Source organism: Leuresthes tenuis, unplaced genomic scaffold (genome assembly GCF_036924035.1).
Source record: "Leuresthes tenuis unplaced genomic scaffold, fLeuTen1.0.hap1 SCAF_4, whole genome shotgun sequence".
NCBI classification, from domain to species: domain Eukaryota; kingdom Metazoa; phylum Chordata; class Actinopteri; order Atheriniformes; family Atherinopsidae; genus Leuresthes; species Leuresthes tenuis.
The window spans coordinates 3,022,248-3,037,490 of NW_027325358.1; the positions used below are offsets into that span (position 1 = coordinate 3,022,248).

At 44.9% G+C, this 15,243-nt stretch overlaps 1 protein-coding gene across 2 annotated transcripts in view; it reads left to right on the top strand.

The window, feature by feature from the left end:
• Positions 1 to 15,243, top strand: part of LOC140305302 (ras and Rab interactor 2-like) — a 44,062-nt gene that overhangs the window by 19,493 nt on the left and 9,326 nt on the right. For both annotated transcript variants that reach the window (XM_072384089.1, XM_072384090.1), the window contains exons 3-8: positions 2,169 to 2,263; positions 4,245 to 4,434; positions 4,522 to 4,636; positions 6,786 to 6,858; positions 7,490 to 7,581; positions 12,770 to 14,137. In XM_072384089.1, coding sequence (XP_072240190.1) covers positions 2,169 to 2,263; positions 4,245 to 4,434; positions 4,522 to 4,636; positions 6,786 to 6,858; positions 7,490 to 7,581; positions 12,770 to 14,137 — 1,933 coding nt within the window. The remainder of the gene's footprint in view (positions 1 to 2,168; positions 2,264 to 4,244; positions 4,435 to 4,521; positions 4,637 to 6,785; positions 6,859 to 7,489; positions 7,582 to 12,769; positions 14,138 to 15,243) is intronic.

Below are 15,243 nucleotides of genomic sequence, written 5' to 3' on the forward strand. Positions count from 1 at the left end.
CAGGAAGGCAACAGGAACTCAAATAAACACTCGTTCCATCCAAGGAATGCAGAAAAACCATCTCTGAAGGCACAACACGTGGAACCCTGAAGAAGATGGGCTGCAGCAGCAGAAGACCACACCGGGGGCCGCTCCTGTCAGCTGACGGCAGGAAACTGAGGCTACAATTCACACAGGCTCACCAGAACTGGACAACAGAAGACTGGAAGAACGTTGCCTGGTCTCCATTTCAGCTGCAGCATTCAGCTGGTCGGGTCAGAATGTGGCGAAAACAGCATGAAAGCATGGATCCATCCTGCCTCCTATCAACGGTTCAGGCTGCTGGTGTAATGGTGGGGGGGGGGGGGGGGATATGCTCTTGGCTCACTTTGGGCCCCTCAGTACCAGCTGAGCATCGTTTAAATGCCGCAGCCTTCCTGAGTATTGCTGCTGACCGTCTCCATCCCTTTATGAGCACAGTGTCCCATCCTCTGATGGCTGCTTCCAGCAGGATAATTCACCATGTCCCAAAGCTCATATCACCTCAAACTGGTTTATTTAACATCACAATGAGTTCCCTGAACTCCAGCGGCCTCCAGTCACCAGATCTCAGTCCAACAGAGCAGCTTTGGGATGTGGTGGAACGGGAGATTGGCATCATAGATGTGCAGCCGACACATCTGCAGCAGCTGCGTGATGTTGTCATGTCAACATGGACCCAAACCTCTGAGGAATGTTTCCAACACCTTGTTGAAGGTTTGACACGAAGAATTAAGGCAGTTCTGAAGGAAAAAGGGGGTCCAACCTTTTATTAGCAGCTGCACCTGATGAAGTGGCCGGAGAGTGTAAAAGGCCCACTGTGCCTTTATTTATTTATTTATATATATATTGTTATTTCAACTGTCATAATTTGATACTAAAGCAGCCTCCATGACAGGCTGAGTCTCTGAGTCCGCCCCCCCATACTGCTGCACACCTTAAGACGTGTTTGGAGGAAGAATGGGACAAAATAACAGCTGAAACTCTTCATCTCACTTGGTTTCCTCAGAGTCAGAACGTCTTTAAGAGTTGGCAGAAGGAAACATTACAAAGTGGGAAAAGATTTATCGTCCCAACTTTTGGAATGTGTTGGCCACCGATGGATTTATACCAACAAACAAAGGAAGTCATCGGGGGAGGAGTAGAATCTCTTTCGGTGTTTTGATTCAGGATGTTTTCCGAACGCCTCTCAGGGAGGCGATGTTCCATCGGGACGGGACCTCGGGGCAGATTCGGCACTCACTGGTGAGATTGTATCTCCTGGCTGGCTTGGAAACGCCTTGGTGTCCCTCTGGAGAAGTAGGAGGAGGTTTGCCGGGGATGGGGGGGGCTGTGGAGGAGCTCTTCCCTGCGGCCCGATGCTGGGGGAGCGATAGAAAATGGATGGATGTATCTCATACTCTCTGCCATTAAATAAAAGTCCAAGTAGATGTCAGGATCACTGTTATTTGTCCATTTTATTTGCTCCAGGGTTGAAATAAAGCGGAACTCGTCTGATAATAATGGTGTTTTCAAAGGTTAATTTAAAGTATCGCTCTTTTCACACAGGAAGTGGCGCCTGACGGTGTTCGGTTGCTTGTCAGTGGGAGGCAGACAGATTTCAAACAGATAAAATGTGTTCAGGTGGCAGGTTGTGAACTGACATTAAAGCTGAATGATCTTCTTCGTCTGGTGAGAAGAGGCAGAGGATCATTAGTTGTGGCGCACTTTGATTGGCTCTGCTGCGGTTTCCCCTCAGTGACTGTTTATGTTTGGCCAATCAAACGAGCCTTATCTCTGTCAGCCTGAAGATGGAACAACATGCCATGAGATAAGCCCAGATTTGACTCCAGTGTTTATATTTCTGTCTCTGTAAGTCTTCCTTCTGAACGTGAGTCATGTCTTTGACACCGCTGTCGCCATGTTTCCTGTCTCCAGGAAATGAGGTCCACAAACAGGAAAAAAGTGACTAACAAAAAAAAAAAGTGACACTTCCCTGCCCTTTGTTCCACATTTGTCCAGTCCATTTCCCCCCGTGCTCCAAGCTCGCCGTCTTGTTTTGTAATTCGTGTTTGAGCAATGCTGTCGGTTTCGTTTACTGCTGTTCCCCCTCCTCTTCTCTGTCTCGGACTCCTTCATCAGTCAAAGCTTCTTGTTGTGTCTTTTTCCAGCTGATTGACACGTTTGCCTTGGAGCTCGGGGAGCTGAAGAAGGAGATGGTCCAGACTTCTCCAGCTGTAGACAAGGAGCCCATGGAGTTACCAGGGTGAGACTGTTTTCCTCATACTTACAGATATGTAAATTTAAAATAAAAAGTCTCATTTGGATTCAGATGTGTTTTACATGAGAAATAACCACATAATTGGAATCATAATTCTCATTCAAAGTCTCAATGACAATTTTAAACACAGCTCATATTTTTGATCGTGAATCTTAAAGGAATGATTGTTAATGATGCCGCTGCTCACTGTAGTTGGAGGTTGAAAAGCAGGTGAAACACATCTGTCTCAGGTCAGAGTCAGCAGGAACTTTCAAGGCTCGTCTCTTCTGGAATCAGCCATCAAGGCGACGAACTCTGACCCCAACTTAGGATGCTGAATGTCTTAAGATGTCAGATCTGATCAGTGATGATGTGAGCAGTTTCATACAGCTTAGAACACAATTTTAATATTAATCTAAATGCACTTCAGAAAGGCAGCATTAAGTCATTTAATGGCAAAATAATCCAGTTTGTGCTGATTGTGTAACATTTGTTGGTCTGTTTTGATCTAAAAATCCAGTTTGAGGGTTTAAATTTTGAGCAACACGTTCAGTCTGAGTCTGAGTTTGTTGTTGAGGCACATTGAAAAAATATGAAGTTAATGATCTCGCATTCCTGGAAAACATCAGTCTGAGAACATGAATTATAAAGACTGATCCTGATTGGTCACCAGGAGTCAACAATCACCTGGCTTACGTGGCACCAGGCTGCAGGCTATCTGTTACCGTGCTGCAGGTGGGATAATCTGAGTGGGAATTGTTCTTTAATGCCACTGAATGTATTGTAGTCTGCATACACCTTTCCTCACTGGAACTGTGACACACGGAGTGGAAACAGGAATATTTTACCTGTTCCAAAAGTTAGCCACCATACTGTCTTTATCTGGGTCAGCTGCCCCTCATCATCCCTGGTGGGTAGTTAGCGTCTTTATTCGTTTAAGGAAAGTATGTGTGGTTTGAATATTATCACATCAACACTTCAGTGGTTGATGAATAGGTTTTATTAAGGAGGATCTGTATTGTGGCTCTAATATTGAACCTTGTGGAACGCCATTATCGACCATTTGGGTTTATCCAACAGTTTGAACTCACTTAGATGAGATCTGAAGTTGGAACTTGTAGCAACTTAGAAGGAATGGAAATAACTTTGTGAATCGCATCTGACTTTAATATTAAAATGATTAAAGTGACTCTAATCTGAGGCAGTAAAAGTTTCTTTTCAGATATCACATAATATCTCAGGCATTAGCAGAGATTAAAGTTATTCTTTAAGGAGATTTCTCTACTTTTTCGGCTTTGTTTGTACAGCTACTTCTTCTAATTAATTACAACCACAAGGAATGTAGCCTCTGTTTACTTCAAACAAGTCAATGGAAGCATTGATTTACTTTTCTGTCTCGTAGAGGAAGAACATGACACAGTGTAAAACACTTATAATACGGTAGATATAAGAGTACTCTGCAGTGTCGTCTTTATCAGGGGAGTAGATAAAGTTATCATCGACACTATCTGCAGCCGTCACCGTGTTAAGAGCAGATCTAAACCTGACTGCTGTGGCTGAGGAACACTATCATCCTCCTGGGGGGTCCGCAGTTGTGCGATGAGCTGTGGTTCTAACATTTTGGACACTGTTTAGAAGAAGGATGGACGATAGTTGTTAAGGCCACAACATTTATATTTATAACCCTGATAGTCTTTGATTCTTGCACCTGAAGCCTTTTCCAGTGAAAGTCTTATTTGGATTAACAGGGTTTGAGCAAGTTTAGGATAAAATCTGATGCCTTTTTGTTTCTAAATGTTTGGTAAATCAGCAGTGTGGCTGTTTCAGTATTGGTTTTAACATGTTTTTCAGATAACAGAGTCTCTGAAATCAGATTGTTCTGCATTGCTGATATTATTTTCACTGTGATCTCCTTCAGCTGTGCTTGTAATTTTCACCAGCAGGGGGCGAAGTTGCTTTAATCTTGCTGTCCTTTTCTGCTTGTCAGGCTGGAGAGAGGTGTTTACCTGGAGGCTCCACCCTGTGGCGGGTTGGGGGGTGAAAGGGACTCTGGGTACGACTCTTTGCGGAGGAGGATGAGCGTGTTGGACAGGTTGACTCAGACACACACGGTGTGGCTGCTGTTGGCGATCAGTGAGGAGGAGGCCGCTCGCATTCTGCTCAAACAGCCGCCAGGGGTGAGGGGTCCTCTGATGCAGATGTGTCTCTCTGGGGATTTTCTGAGAGGATATTGTGCTTCATGACTTTTTTGTCTTGTGGAGCAGGTGTTCCTGGTCAGGAAGTCAGCTGCTCTGCAAAGGAAGGTACTCTCTGTGCGTCTGGAGGAGGACGAGTCGGGGACCTCCATCAGCCATTTCCCTGTCAAGGAGAGTCAGTACAGTAAGTTTGCTTTAACTGACTGTTGTTGTGCTGGATGGTTGAGGGAACAAGTTCAAATACTTGTGATATATTCGGATAGTTCACATATACTCACAGGAACTTACTTTCTCATGATCTTATGGTCCTGATTGCCTCTTTCATTCAGTCCAGTTCTTCACAAAATACTGAAACATTAAAAAAAGTCTTCTTTAAGTTTCCTTTTTGACTTCTTCTGTTTTGTTTCATAAAAAGCAGTCGTCACACTGAAATGTGGGTCACAGTTAATCATGCCGTTTCTCGTCCGCCTTGCATTTAGTGTTCAAACCCAAAAAAAACAGAAATGAAAGTGTGACCAGTGGCAGTGTGACCCACAGTGCAACCTAAAGATGAAGCTGTTGCTATGCACTGTGAAGTGTGTCTGCTTTAAGCAGGGATTTGCCCACACACTCTTGACTCATGGGGCTTAATTTTAGGTCACGGGTTTATTTACATAGCAGCAGTGATTTATTAGCCTTTACATTATCATAAAGCTCATAATATTGTAAAAACATTGTTGTTGTGGAGCTGCAATGCTGCCAAAATGTGAGATGATGACATACCAGCTGTGGATTTTCTCTGCACACATGGGAGGGAGTGGCCTGATTTGACCTTTAGATGTAGGTCAGCTGCTCTCCAGTTGGCCTCATGTTCTGCTGTATTAAGTTCGCCTGATTCAAGTACAGTTTGAACTGGGTTCTGTGTCTGAATGCTGACTTGAGAAAGGAAACTGCAGCCTTGAAATAGGCTGAATCAATGGTCATGTGAAAAATAAAGTACACCCTCGTTCAGTTATAAGGATTGACTTATCTGGATCAAAACTAAGACAAAAACCCAGAAGCAGTGTGTGGAAAAACTAAGTGAACCCTCACTGCTTCCACAGGAACTAAGAAGGTAAGTAGCAGCCAGCTGCTGCTGATCAATGATCTGATTAACTGATCATCAGTCAGTGTGAGCAGCTCCATAAAAGCAGAAGTTCTGTCAGTTTAACACGATGCCAAGGAGGAAAGACATCAGCAATGATCTTAGAGAAGCAGCTGTTGCTGCCCATCAGTCTGGGAAGGGTTATAAGGCCATTTCCAAACTATCTGGAGTCCATCATTCTACAGAGAGAAAGATTATTCACAAGTGGAAAACATTCAGGACAGCTGTCAATCTTCCCAGGAGTGGACGTCCCAGCAAGTTCACCCCAAGGTGAAGAAGCCCAGAGCTACATCTCAGACTCTACAGGCCTCAGTTAGCATGTTAAAGGTTAAAGGTCATGACAGCACAGTTAGAAAAAGACTGAACAAGGATGGCTTGTTTGGAAGGGCTGCAGGAGAAAGCCTCTTCTCTCTAAAAAGAACATGGCAGCACAGCTTAGGTTTGCAAAGCTGCATCTGAACAAAGCTCAAGACTTCTGGAACAATGTCCTTTGGACAGACCAGAGCAAAGTGGAGATGTTTGGTCATAATGCACAGCAGCACGTTTGGAGGAAACTAAACACAGCATATCAGCACAAACACCTCATACCAGCTGTCAAGCACGGTGGTGGAGGGCTGATGATCTGGGCTGGTTCTGCAGCCACAGGACCTGGGCACCTTGCAGTCATTGAGTCCACCATGAACTCCTCTGGATACCAAAGTATTCTAGAGTCAAATGTGAGGCCATCTGTCCCACAGCTAAAGCTGGGCTGAAACTGGCTCATCAACAGGACAAAGATCCCAAACACAGGGGATATGATATGACAAACATGTCATGTGTTGTTCATTTGAGGTTGTATTTACCTCATTTCATGAACTGTGTAGGAGTAGAATGTTTTTTATTTTCTGATCCATACAACTGTGGAAGTGAAACAGGGTTTACTTCCTTTTTTCACGTGACCATAGAAGCTAAAATCTTTAAGAATTCAAATGAACCAGATTCTGTGTGGTGGCACATAACATGTGGGAACCCTTTATGAATCATATTTCTAAGGATATTTAACTGAAAATGAAAATACCAACATGTAGTTCCTGGAAGAAAGAAAAATAATCCCTCAGTAAAATGAAAAGAAAACACTCACATATACACAATAAATATATATATGTATAAAAGTATACTTTTGTGTTGTCTCCAGTCTAAATCTTTGACTAAATCTGTCATTTTTCTGTAGCCTTTTCTCTCGAGGGATCTGGGATCAGCTTTGCAGATCTGTTCCGCCTGGTGTCCTTCTACTGCATTAGCAGGTAAATAAGCATCTGTCACACCATCCGGCTTCTGTTTTTACTTCAATCTGCTGTTGCTTTGCAAGCTGAGGATGGAAAATCCACGGATGAAAATAATGTTTGTCGAGTAAGCAGTGCCCAAGGCTCTCACTTCTGTTTTACTGCGTGTCGGCTCAGGAGACGCAGACGGACACAGGAAATAGCTGCGCTGCAAACACAACACAACATCTGACTCCAGAGATGCACCTCGAACCAAACAGGCATCCGAGATCATGAATGCTCAGGGCTGCCGAGCAGCATTTCTGCAAAAAGCCGTTTTCCTAATGTTTCTTTGGAGTTTCATATCTGTTACTGTGAAATGGAAACAAAGAGTACGTGAGTGGTGTTTAGGAGTGTTTTCACTTCTCTGTTTGTCTGTATTCAGGGTAATTTTGCCCACCAAAGTTGTGGCATAATCAGTTCTCTTGTCAGATCAGGAGCAGTGATGCAGAGAGAAAAACCACAAACAGAGAGCGATCTGCTCGAGAAAGTCTCCACACACTTTCATTTCTATTTCAGCTCCTTTTTTGGTTCTTGCTCTCGTGTTTTCTTATTTTTAACACCACGTTTAGCGTTTTTCCTCACCTTCTTCTCCTTGTTTTCTTTGACTTAGAGATGTTCTGCCATTCACGCTAAAACTCCCAGAGGCCATTGCATCCGCCAAGACCCAGAAAGAACTGGAGGAGGTGGCTCAGCTCGGAGCAGGTAGTCTTATCTGTGGCTGCAGTTTCACTCATTTCTGCCTTCATTCAGCCAGGTGTATTTCCCGTTATGTCTACTGTGTTGCTACTGGTCTGCTAACTTTGCACTTTCCACCTCTGATTTGAGCAGGCAAGGAGTCGTAGAAAACAGCCTGAGCCAACAGAGCTTCCAGCAGCTTTACAGAGAAACACGATCAGTACAAGATTTATTAGAAACATTTGTTGTCAAGTCTGACAGAAGCAAACAGAAATAAGCAGATGGAGAGTGAGTTAAGCTGGACTCAGAGTCACAATGGCCAAATAAATGGGAAATACACCAGGATGATGTTTTCATGACTGAACATTTACCAAAGGGTTGAATTTTCTTACTGCTAATGCAGCTGTTGGTATACATGAGTTCAGACTGGTTAAAGATGGTGAAATTACTTCTCAGCTCCACAAAACAAGCTGTGAGTCATTTAAATTCTGGGTGTTGTTGGTGGAAATGCTCCATAAATTTGCTTTACAAGAATCAGAGGTGACGAATCATCCCCCACAAGTGATTGTCCTGTCTCAGCAGAAAGATTTCAGGGAAAAACAACAGCCTGGTGCTTTCAGTTTAAAAAGAAAAATGCCCACAAACCGCTGAAGCTGACACGCTGGCTCTAGTTTTATTAGTGCAGATACAAGTGGAAATGTTGAAATGACATATTTTGGTTTGAGCTGAGCTTCAAGGAATCTGTCCACATACTGTTTTCTTTAACATAAAGCGCCTCAACTCAGCACTTTGTCAAAGTAATAATGTTTAATGAATAGAAACCACACAGCAGATCAAAGTGTGAAGAACGCAACAAGCTCGCCCCGAACATTCGGTGTCCGGGTGATGAGCTCCAGCAGATTCTCTGTGTTTGGGATGATTTTTGTCACAAACCTCCTGAGACCACAGCTCGGGTTACACCGACACGGGCTGAAGCTCTTCCACCGTGGCGGCTTTCTGAAACTGATGCTCACTCTTAGTTTCAAGCTTTTTCTTTAAGGTTACCGGGTATTTCTGGTGCTCAAACGTAACCAGATATTTTTTTATTCTTTTAAAAGAACCAAATACGAAGAAACTGAGAATTTCTGCACCATTAACCAACGAGGATTTCTGTTTTTGAACCTGATCTTTTCCTAAACCAGACCAAGTCATTTTTTATGTTTAAACTGGGAATCTTAGGCATCAAACCATATATTTTTTATTCTTTAAAAGAACCAAACACGGACTGAAGGAGCAAACAAAAACCTCCAGTTTGTATCAGAATGCGTCAGAAACAGCATGTCGAGTAAATGCCGTGAAACGGAGAATTTCTGCATCATTAAACAACGAGGATTTCTGGAGGAATCTTAGGCATCAAACCAGTGTCTACCAGTATTTATTCCACTAAAAAAACATCCTCCTTCCACTGAACTTGGATCTTAACGGGTCAGTGAGGAGACTCTGAGTGTCCTCCATGAAAAACACCGACTTTAGCGGCATTTTAACACCCTTCATGGTGTCCTGCTTCAGCTCTGAGCCGAACGCAGAAGCATGAAACTCATCTTTATCTTCTCATCTTGTGCAAACTCTGACACTCAGGTTGAACATCTGATTGCTGAGCAGCAGCAGCAACAACTGAACACCATCATCTTCTTCGGTTTCTGGTTTGGTGAACCTGTATAGCTCAAGAATATGTTTTTTCCATCAGTGCTCACTCTTTGTGGGATGGTTCTCACTGAAAGCGTTTTTATTCTGCACTCAGTCACTCTGCTATCACCCAAACAGTGTCTGCAGCTCGTATTTGTTGTTATTGTCACGTTGCATTGATCATTTCACAGCAGCTTCAGTTATTCCTGGCTCAGCTGCTGTAACACTGCAGTGACTCAGCTTCCTGCAGTGGGAAGCTGCAGCATAGCTGAGTGCTTACTGTGGCTCTCAGAGAAGGGAGTGGCCAGTGGAAAGCTGTATACCATCTAAAAACTACATACCATCACACTACGTTTAGGAAAAACAGAGCAGGCTTGCAAGCATGAATACTAAATTGACAGGAGCACGAGTCTGTGGCATTCCTCTGAGTGGGTGGACGCCTGCACAGTTAATCTTTCTGCATTGAACTTCTGAAACTTGACGTTGAGTCAGAGAGGCTGAAAGGCCTGTAAGTGTGAGCCAGCCCCCAAGCTTTTCTTTGAAACTCCTTCCGTCATTAAGGCAAACAAACCCTTGACATTGAAAAGTTTCTATTTAAAGCAGACAGATTTGAACCGGACTTTGGAATCGGGGTGTGCACATGTGCATAAACAGACAAAGAAATGATATTGCAGCTACTTTGCACCTTATCTGCTGCCTCGGAGGGCACAGGGAGTGTTGATTCTGAGTCACTTTAGCGTATTCCTCTTAAAGACAGGATAGTTATCTGTCATATCTGTGTGTGAGTCAGCAAAGTTAGACGAGCCAAAAGGCTTTTTCTCATGAAATTTGGTTAAAAAAAGAAACAACTCTGTCGATTTTGGCTAAATACTCTTAACTTTAAGATCCTGTATGTCCTGAAGATGAGCATCTTGTAGATTTTTTTACGGTATTTAATGAAATTATGAATGAATTCAAGTGAAAAGTAAAGCACAAGGTTCTATGGATCAGAAAATAATAAGAAAATCATCTGCTCCTTACTGGGTCTTAGAATTTGGATCAAATCAACCTCCGATGAACAACAAAACCTGACGTATTACCTGGTGTCATGATTTATCGAACAGAAACTGAGCCCAGATGCATGTTTTTATTTTACTGTGGGATTACGTTTCTGTGGTAACAGCTGGACAGAAAGAATCAGCCAATAAAAACCAACTGAAAACACTAAATGAGAGTTTTGTACCTGAGCTGAATTGGGAGAATATCTCAGCAAATACTTAATTTTCTTCCAGGACCTACATGTTGGTATTTTAATTTTCAGTTAAATGCTGTGATTCGCAGAAGTTATGTGCGACCAGACAGAATCTGGTTCATCAGACGTTCATAAAGATTTTAGCTTATATGGTCATGTGAAAAAAGTTTGTATGGATCAGGAAGTGAAAACATTTCTCGTTCTAAACCATTCTTGATCTTAGGCGTATGTCATATAACACATGACAGATGACACGGTCAGTATTTACTGAATGAAAACTAAGACAAAATGCAGAAGCAGCGTGTCGGACACTAAGTGAATCCCATGACCCACCAGCCTGTAGCAGCAGCTTCAGCAGCAGTGAGTAAAACTAAGTGAACCCCTGATCCAGCAGCTGCAGTGAGTGTAAAACTAAGTGAACCCCTGATCCAGCAGCTGCAGTGAGTGTAAAACTAAGTGAACCCCTGATCCAGCAGCTTGTAGCAGCAGCTTCAGCAGCAGTGAGTAAAACTAAGTGAACCCCTGATCCAGCAGCTGCAGTGAGTGTAAAACTAAGTGAACCCCTGATCCAGCAGCTGCAGTGAGTGTAAAACTAAGTGAACCCCTGATCCAGCAGCTTCAGCAGAAGCTTCAGCAGCAGTGAGTAAAACTAAGTGAACCCCTGATCCAGCAGCTTCAGCAGCAGTGAGCTGCAGTGAGTGTAAAACTAAGTGAACCCCTGATCCACCAGCCTGTAGCAGCAGCTTCAGCAGCAGTGAGTAAAACTAAGTGAACCCCTGATCCAGCAGCTTCAGCAGCAGTGAGTAAAACTAAGTGAACCCCTGATCCAGCAGCTTCAGCTGCAGTGAGTAAAACTAAGTGAACCCCTGATCCAGCAGCTTCAGCAGCAGTGAGCTGCAGTGAGTGTAAAACTAAGTGAACCCCTGATCCACCAGCCTGTAGCAGCAGCTTCAGCAGCAGTGAGTAAAACTAAGTGAACCCCTGATCCAGCAGCTTCAGCAGCAGTGAGTAAAACTAAGTGAACCCCTGATCCAGCAGCTTCAGCTGCAGTGAGTAAAACTAAGTGAACCCCTGATCCAGCAGCTTCAGCAGCAGTGAGCTGCAGTGATGGTTTCCTGTGGGACGTTATCAGTCTCTCTCCTGGTTCTGGAGGAATCTCGGCCACTCTTCTCTCCAGCGGTGCTTCAGCTCATTGAGGTTTGCAGCAGTGGTTTCTGCACAGCTCTCTTAAGGTCCCACCACAGCATTTCAGTCAGGCTGAGGTCTGCAACACCTTTTTTTTTAGCACCCGACTTCTCCACAAACAAAATAATTATTCTTACAATTATGTGGGATATCTGGCTTGGTTATCGTCTGACTAAAGTCCAGCTTTTTATCAGCTTCTTAAAATATACTTCTAGTCAAACAATGACCAGTGCATGGAGGAGGAAGTGTTCCTGTTTTTTTTTTTCATCTTTATCTTTAAACTTACTGGCTGCACCTGCCCAGTATTCGCTGTCATTGGACAGCAGCCGCAGGGCAACTGTAAAGTATCTTTGTGTTCGGTATCTCCGCCTCTCTGTCAGTACGGCCGGTCGGTATGAGGTGTTACTGGAGCCGGTTAACCTGCTGATCGACGCCACAGTGTCAGCTGCTCATTGCTCACACACACCAGTGAGAATACCTCAGATTTCATACTCCAGTGTATTATGAGACATGTGAAGCTGCTCTATCAGCTGTAGCCGGTGTCTGTTTTACCTCAGGAATGCAAGAGTTAATCTTTCCATTTTTAGCCAGCAGCTTTAGTCATTGCTGGGCTCATGTTTCAGTCGCTTCAAAGATTTTTGTCTTCTTAATTATTAAAGCATGTGTGTGTTAAAGGGGGGGGTGTGCTATTAATATAAAAGTTTCACAGACATGAATGAATTCCACACAAGAGCAAAAAAAGGGAAAGATTTTAAAAGAGTCAGTCAAAGGAGCTCCAGGGAAATTCAGAGGAGGAACAGGGGAGTGGTGGAACTGGAACTGTGTGCTCTGTGGTGTGTTCAGGGCCCTCCCACTCTGTCATTAGCATGGGCGACTCCCTCCCTGCGCCTCTGAGTGTGTGTTGGTAACCGGTGAATCAGAGCCAAGAGACACGGGCTGGATTCACTGCTCTTCTGCTTCCAGCCAGGAAAAAGACAAAAAGAAATACTCTGAAAAGCTTGAGGAGACGTTTGAGGTGTTGTTGGGAGGTAGTTTATGCTGTCTTTATCTGATCTTTTCCAGATTCCAGGCACCAGCAGCTGTGGGAGAGCTTTGGTTAATGTTTCTCAGTGTTTTTCTGTGTGTGTTTAACAGGCTTCTGGGACTCTGCTCTGTGCAGTCAGCGGCGCTCCTCCCCCCGTCCCTGTCGTCCTCTGAGCCGGACCCTCAGCCCACAGCGGACTAACGGCAGCAAAGAGGGCGTGGGGTCGCCGCAGCGGCATACCGGGGCTCATAGTGACAGTGCACCTCCGACCTTACAGTCCCACACTCTTCCACCTTCCTTTTACCCTGAGAGCAGACATCCCAGCGGGCCGCTGTGCTTCGTTAACCCGCTGTTTCTGCAGACTCATAACTACCGCTTCCGCTGTGGGGACGACCCGCCTTCAAAGTGCGACCTTGAGAATGTGGTGGATTCAACGCTGTTAACCACCAGCCGGAGCTGCGAGCAACACGTGGATCCAATCAAACTGAACGGCAAATCCCCTCCACCTCGCCCCCCTCCTCCCCGCTCAATGCCACGCCGCCGGCCTGCTCCACCTCCACCTGAGCCTCCAGTAGCAACCACCAGACCCAAGAGCATGCCAGAGGCTGTACCTTCGAGGCAGCAGTCCACCAGCCGGCGCCCAGCTCCTGCTGCACCATCAATGGGCAGCAAGACCAGCAGCCCAACCAAAAGTGCCAGTTCCCCAAATCCACCACCTCCACGGCCCAAGAGGCCGGACCTGGAAGCCCACCGCTGCCACATTGCCCTCGATGACGAAACCATCGCCAAAGCGCTGTCTCGTGCCAAGCTTCCGACCTGCCAGCCTCCGGCCGCCGTCCCTGCTGACGTCCCGCCGGAGAATATCGCTGGGAGTCCACCTGGTCCTCACGAGAGAGGCCGGCAGCGGCTCAGTGACATGAGCATGTCGACCTCTTCCTCCGATTCACTGGAGTATTCGCAGTCTCCTGGGTTCTCCCTGGGCCTGGCCCCCAGCCCGTCTGGACACTTAAACAACCAGGACCCGGTAGAGGACAGCAGTGAGGAGGATGAGGATGTTGAGGAGGAAGAGGAGGAAGACTATGGGGTGGGCCTGGAGGCAGATCTAGAAATGCGCCTCCGTCCGTCCTTCAAAGCCCGGAGCAGAAGGGTTGGAGTTAGCCTGAGCGGTGGATCCTTCATCCTCCCCAGAGCCCTGAAGGGACGCTTCAGCAAGGTGAGCGGCATGCTCAGCTCCCTCATGACCCCAGAGAGACGGGCCGTGAAGCGGATCGCTGAGCTGTCCCGGGACAAAAGCTCTTATTTTGGCTCGCTTGTTCAGGACTACATCGGCTTAGTTCAGGAGAATCGTAGCTGCCACACGTCGGGGGTGGATTTCCTGCAAACTTTGAGGCAGTTTATGACGCAGATGAAGGCTTATCTGCGCCAGAGCTCGGAGCTCGACCCCCCCATAGAGTCTCTCATACCCGAGGACCAGATCGGTGAGTGTTTGAAGCCTGAGATTCGCTGCGTGCTGACCTTGTGAAACACTTCTGCATGCGTGCGTGGGCTTGTGTGACGCTTTAGTCGTATTGTTCCTCTGACAGCATGCAGTTCTCTACAAGTTTTCATTCCTAACGTTGGGGAAGTAAAACTGAGTAAAGTGTCTCCAAATGAAAATCTTTCCATCATCTTGGGAACCAAAGCTGGAGATTAAGTTTTCCATATTGGTCTGCCTCATTACTGGTGTTGGGTTACAGAAATGCCAGCAGGCTGTACTGCAGAGAGATATTCTTGGCCTGTGCTTGGAATAAATTCACAGTGCAGTTGAGGCTGAAATTGAAGGGCAAACATTTTATTCAAATATATTTCTTATCAGTTAAGGGATCATATAACGTGATCCAGCACCAGGTGATTCAACCTGCTTTACATAAAATATGTTAAAACTACAAATCATACAATGTGAGAGCATTAAAGGTGCAGTGTAGGGAATATGTTTTTACCGATATTGACACGATTTAAGTCTTTTATTTGAATCAGTCAATCAAATGCAAGCCAAAGTTTGAGAGTTTGATGTAAAAGAAGAAGAGTTGCAGCAGAGCTGCAGTGTTCTGGGAGTTTGTTCCACATACATGAAGCATAAAAACAGAAATCAGGCTCTTCATGTTTAGTTTTATCTCAGGCAGCAAACCTGTTCCAGAACCCTAACCCCCCACCACTGTTTACATCCACATGTACGGGCTGAAGTGACCCAAATCAGATTTTTTTTATTGATTTATGTTCCAATTACTGTGCTCATACCTTCAGTATTTGGTCTGAAATTGGATGCATATCCAATACATGGCAATGTTCTGTATGTTCCATGCATACTTCCATGAGTGTTGTTGTCTTAACTTACCAGCAGCACTGCTAGCAATAGCTTCTTAAATAGCAGAAGCAATAGTTTCCATTCTAGAATTGTTTCTCTTTCTAAGCTCCCGAGGGGTCTCACAAATATGACATTTTCCTTTGCTCATACAAATGAGGCATTCAAGAAAGTATTTATTGTACATATTTACTGTTTAAGTGGGCAGTAGCGTTGACATTAAAGTAAAAAACAGGACTCTTG